At 45.5% G+C, this 6000-nt stretch overlaps 1 protein-coding gene across 1 annotated transcript in view; it reads right to left on the minus strand.

Annotated features, from left to right (window-relative positions):
* Window positions 1-5778, minus strand: part of LSAMP (limbic system-associated membrane protein) — a 254221-nt gene extending 248443 nt beyond the window's left edge. Inside the window, exon 1 of the mRNA XM_017814594.1 lies at window positions 5699-5778. Within this exon, the coding sequence (XP_017670083.1) occupies window positions 5699-5778 (80 nt within the window). The remainder of the gene's footprint in view (window positions 1-5698) is intronic.
* Window positions 5779-6000: the final 222 nt, after the last annotated feature.

Here is a 6000-nt window from a genome sequence, read left to right on the forward strand (position 1 = left end):
AGACCACTAGACATCCTTCTTTTTGGCAGTATCAGTGAGGAAACGTGGGCCACAAAAATTTCATTCCTTGTTAAATTCCAAATGTGATCCCTCTGGAGATGAACTGTGGCATGGAGATGGGAAAGAAATTTGCCCTGCTGCTACTTGTGCTTTGTAAGTAGGTAACAGCAGTCCCCAAACACATAAAGAAATATTACCAACCTGATATAAAAATGTATTTATGTAAAAAAGGGAGTAGAAGATTTTTTTCAAACTCTTGCAGAAGCCAGCACCAGCGTCAGTCAAGAGACAGAATTTTCTTACCTGACCCATATATAGAAAGTTAATTTAAACTTTATCTTCAATAATCTCACTTCTTTTTATTTACTTCATTCAGAGGGTGGAGGGTTAAACACGAGGTGTTTTCAAATAATTAAATGAAGGAGGAAGGACTATGTTACTGACAAAGCTCCTAATCTTCCTTATTTATTAATAGTAGCTGCATTAAGACTGCCTGTCCTTAATCCTGGCTCTCACCATGCAAATTCAGAACATCAGAAATAGAAAAGGCTAATTGAGGCCCTAATGCCAGGAAGAGAGTCCACGTCTGTGTCAAAAGCTGAAAAGGGCCAGATCCAATCAGTGCCTGGATGTGGAGCTGCCAAAGAAAGCCTTGCTGGCTTGGGAAGGCAGGCCACCAGTTTGGCTCTTTGGGTCCCAAGTCTTGTCTTAGGTGATTTGGACAAGCCCCATTCAGCTGGTCGGGTGCCCAAGATGCTGCATGTGTCACCACATTGCATTCAGGGGCAGGTGTTTTGTTCAGTTTTGAGGAACTCCAGGTCACCCTTGAAAACACTCACTGCCAGTCACTGCAGCCATGCTTTGGCCCTGAGTGACTGAGGGCCCCTGTGAGAGTCAGGGACCGTCTTCCCTGACATCCCACTGTGTGGGGGCCTGAGCATCCTGGCAGCTTGTTCCCCTGCCAGCTTTGTGCCCAGGCCCTGCCTGCCCTGCAAATCCAGCTGCAGGTATGGGTGAGTTGGAGGCTTTACTATCAAAGAGCCTGAGCTCTTCCCTCTTCCCCGACACCCTCCCCAAAGACCCAGCCGCCTAATCAAATTCTTTGGCTCAGCTTATGAGCTCTGACAAGATCGCAGCCCAAGGAGGCTCGAGTACAGACTCAGCAATCCTTACTACATCCAGCCCAATTTAGCTGTGCTCTCGGTGCATCACGCGCACAGTAAAGACCTAATCTAAAGGTAATCATTAATTCGTTACTGCTACAAGGATATGGCAATCAGCAATAGGATGCTGATTGTTCAGAGGATAAAGTAATGGATTTCTTTGTTTTTTTAAACAATAACCACCCTTCACAGTTGTAACCTCTTTATAGACATATTGTAGAGCTAATGACAAAAGCGCGCACAAATTCATTTTTGCCCAAAGACTTTTTTACATGATGTAAAATTAACTTTTTGGAACTTCCTATTGCATATTAAAAACAAAAAAAAAATTAAAATGGATAAAACCTGAGCAAAGCATTTATAGCAACAACAGAGTCATCACCTCTGTTTGATAAAGGACTATAAGCCTTCATGCTGGCAGGCATAAGATGGTCATTAACCTCATTCAGTCAGAAAGAAAATGTCTCCTGTGAACAGGTAATTCTGGTATGGTGCGGTACAGGCTTTCTTGCACCTTTCTGAATTATTTGGCAATTACTGGAGCCCAGATATTACATCTGTCTAACCCAGGCTGACAACTCCAATGTTCCTGTGTGCAGCAAATCACAGAGAAGTTGGACCAGTGACTGAGCAGTGCCTATGGCTCCTGCCACTACCTCCTGAATTTTGTATGTGCAGCCCTGACCATACAACCTCCCAATCAGTGCAAGTGCAGAATCTGATATGATTCCTGGGAGTACAAAAATGGGATAGGAGAAATAAATCTACATTAAATTTGCCTTCTGCATTCCCTCCTGCATCCACAGGAGTGCAAACTGTAGAGTTTACTCTGAGGATTAGCACAGTTTAGCCTCTGTGGAAGATGATCTCAGAAAATAAAGCTATTGAAGATGGAGAGCAGGGATTGTCAGGTACTGGGCCCTTGTTTTCACCTCCACCATATTAGAAAAGAAGCACAAGCCTGTAACTCCTCTGTAAAAAATATTCCACTTTACTCCTGTCTCTTAGGCTAGCATTTCACTTGGATCTGCATTTTCCCTCAAAATTATCTCATCCAGCCTTTCTCCAGTGTACAGAGCCAGATACACCTAAGAGAAATGTCACCTCATGAAACAGAATTTTTACCCCAGCTGTAACACCCTTTTCAGCTATCCCTCACATAATGTCAGCTCACGTGGAAAGTCAGTGTAATGCAGCAGCAGACCCTCTCTAAGTATGAAAAAAAAAAGTAGTCCCCAAACTATTCCCTCCATTTCTCAGCTCTTTTAGGACAGGATTGACATGGTATTTGCTCTGTTTTAACCAGCTCCCCTGTAGGGCTAAGTGGTTAAACCTGGTATTGTCCTCTGGCAGCTGATCTGCATTACTAGGATCAGTGACCAGCACAAGCATCACTAGCTGCATTTTGGGAAAGTGCTGAGAGAAATGTACATCTCATTGTGGACTATCTCTAACTTCAAATCTGCTGATATTGATCTGTAAATTCTTACGAGATTTGGTTTCCTTCTCGGCTGGGAATACCTTCAGAGCAGTCCCTTGTGGCCTATTCTAGCACGTTTGCTTCTGATACTGCATTTTTTCAGATGATCCATCAACACAGTTATGATGGAGAGGATGGGCAGGGCAGAACATCACAATATATGTGATATTCCCCTTTTTAGCCAATACAACAGAGAGAAGCAGCTATCCACAGAGCCAAAACCATTAGCAGCAAGACCTTAGGACAGAGAGACAAGATTTCCCATGGAAGGCTGCAGCAGGCTTGGATCCCTGTGGATCAGGCACAATGCAGGATCAATGAGACCTAGTTGCCACTAGGCTCTCTAAAATCTCTGACAGGTGAGATGGACAGCAGCTCAATCTTGTACCTCCTTAGGCATCACTGCCTCTCCAGACAGTGAAGAGAGAGATGGCAATGAAAGTCGGGCAGAAGGGACTGTCTTGTGTCTTGTCATTACCTCCCTCCTGACCTTCAAATACTGCTCACTGGCAAGGTAGGATAAGAGAGCAATTTGGACATTATTATTTTTTCCAGGAAGGGATCCCTGAGGGCTATTACAAATATGGTCTCTCGGTCCCCTCCCAGCCCTGCACCACCTCATCCCCCAACCAAACACAGCAGCGAGAAGCCAGCAGGCTGCTGCAGCCACAGCCTCCTCTCTCCAGCGAGAGCTGGGGCCTGACAGCCCAGCAAAATGACCCACTTCTTGCCGACTCAGACAAAAAAGCTCCACTTAGGCCCCAGGAAAGTGTCTCTAATAAGGCCATCCGTTAGCTGTGTCGCCCGGACCCCTCTCAGCTATCCTTCATCCCTGCCCTCCCTCCCTGCCCGCCATTAATGCAGTCAGCACGCAGGAGAATGAAGCCGTCAGGCTCAGTAAATATTACTGAGCTCCACACAGGGAGCACAAGACCATTATTTAGACTCCCAGGTCTTGGGTATGTTTTGATCACACCAATTTAGCACAGAGAGGTAAAAGAAAACAACTGGCTAGTGGCTGTCTGCCACACCTATGTGTGTCCTGGTCTGTGAAATCCCAAATCCTTCTGGACTGGCCAAACCATTTCATGACTGGAAGCCTGGGAGTGCTGATGGCAAACCCTGGCATGAGTGGGTGGGGGAAAACATTAGATAGGTCCCCACCAAAGGTTACTTGAATTACAGAAGGCCAAAACTCATCCCTGCTCAGCCACTAAAGACAATTGTTCCAAAGCTTTTGTGTCTGGTGGCTGTGAGGAGGAAATGTCTTTTCTTCCCCTTAAACTTGGCTCTCCAGTTTCCCTCACAATATGCCTGTATGAGTCTAGTTATGTCTCTCTCTATCAGAAATCATAGGATGCTGTTCTACAGCTTGAGCTGTTCCAACAACCCTTACTCCTTGACAACGTGCACTTCTCAAAAGCCCTCAGCCCCTGCTTTTAACTCTTCCCTGTATTTGTTCCAGATGAGTTCTCTGCCGTCTTCTCTTGGCCTTGCCTCACACAAGGCTTGTCCTTCTGCCTCCATGCAATGAGACATCTATGCCCAGGAGTTAGCTCCTCCTCAGCTCCCACTGTGTAAAACAGCTCTGCTGCTAGCTCAGACATATCTGCTGCTTCCTGACTCAGCTCAGACCTCATCCTCTCCCCAGCTCCAGGTTGTTCATGGCTCCCTCTTCCCATTTCTCTGTTCTTGGCTTTTTGGCTCGAGGCTCTAATATACTCATTTACCCACTGTTGTGAATTGTTTTGCTCTGTAAGCACTTGAGGTACAGTTTGTGGGGAAAAAAATATCCTTAAGAAAATAAAGTTGTGCCGCACGGTATTTCGAAGGAAAGAGAGGCAAGCAGGTCTCATGAGAACTGGGTATGAATTTACCTTGCACATCCCCAGAGGCACAGGTACAGAAAAGTGCAGGCTGATAAATCCCTTTTATTATCTGTACCGGTATCTGAAGGCAGGAGAGGATTTTTTTAAAGTCTGTCCAGTCCCCAGAGTGTCAAATCCAAGGGCGACATTTGAAATTCAGTGGTGACAGAGTAAGACAGAGACAGACAACAGTGACCATGTGTCATCAGCCCAGAGTATGTGCCAAAGCCAGAGAGACAACACATCAAAATAGCTCACGGAGCTCCTGATATAATTAAAGAGTCACTAACCTCTCATGGAGCACTCTGGGGGGGGAAAAAAAGAAGAAAAAAAGGAAAAAAACCTGCTCGGCACAAACGGATGGCACGAATGCTGAGGCAGCAGCATGAAAGCTTAGTTCCTTCCACACCAAGCAAAGCTCTGCATTCTCAAAATGCAGCTCTATTCAGAAAAGTGACTATGCAAGAATGCAGAGTTTTCTCCACATTCTCCCCTGGGCTGCTCAAGGAGAGCACTCTTCACTTGCTTGACTAAAATAAACATATGCTACTATTTTCTCCTCACACTCCTGAAGGAGCCAGAACAGCTCTAAAAGTGGGACTGTTTTGCCAGCAGTACCAGGAAAGCTCCACCTAACTACAGGTTAGGCAGGCTGTAGCACCACTGCAAAGAGCCCAGCCTGCCTCTCAGATTTAATCATTGCCCAGTCTGGCTTTGGTTGGGAGAAAATGCTGAAAGAAAGGTTGGATGGAGGCAGAACCCAAAAACAGGCACTTCTCTCGGAGAGGACATCTAGGGATGAGATAAAACCATGCTAAAATGCATTATTATGAACACAGACCATCACACAGGCTGCTATCACTGTCCCTTAGCCGGTGATCTTTCAACCTGACCTCAGTACTCTCTCCATTACTCATTCTTCTCACTCATATGTTTCTCTCACAAGGTGCTGAGAAGAATTTGCATCTTTTTAAAGCATCTTTTCCCTCCAAGGCCCAGGAAAGGGAGTAAGTCAGTGACTGAATAGCAGACCTTAGCCCAACTCCTGCATTGTGCTAATGGGCTGTGCTGTCTCATGTCATGGAGAAAGAGTTGAGACACAGCCCCTCTCCTCCTTGCTAGGGCATACAGAACCTTCTTTTCTATTGCCCTACCATCTAGCCTGCTGCCTCCTCCTTGAGGATTACCTGTCTCCTTGGCTGATAACACAGATCTTCCTTTTATCAGCCAGCAGACCTGAGGAAAAAGGGCAGCAGAGAAAGAGCATTTAATTTAACCCTCTGATAAGGGAAAAGAAAATCCTTGCTCCATCTAGAAGTACCTGATCTTTCCTCAGATGCATTGGTAACAACATCTTAAGGTCAAACTGTGTATCTTGTAAAACATCTTTGCCTCCTCAAAGTGGTCCTTCCCCTTGTTTCTTTTCCACTTTCATTTTTCGAAACCAGGATATCTGAGGACATTCAACTCCTGCACTGCAAGTTTCCTA

This window comes from Lepidothrix coronata, unplaced genomic scaffold (genome assembly GCF_001604755.1).
Source record: "Lepidothrix coronata isolate B3197 unplaced genomic scaffold, Lepidothrix_coronata-1.0 Scaffold46, whole genome shotgun sequence".
NCBI lineage: Eukaryota > Metazoa > Chordata > Aves > Passeriformes > Pipridae > Lepidothrix > Lepidothrix coronata.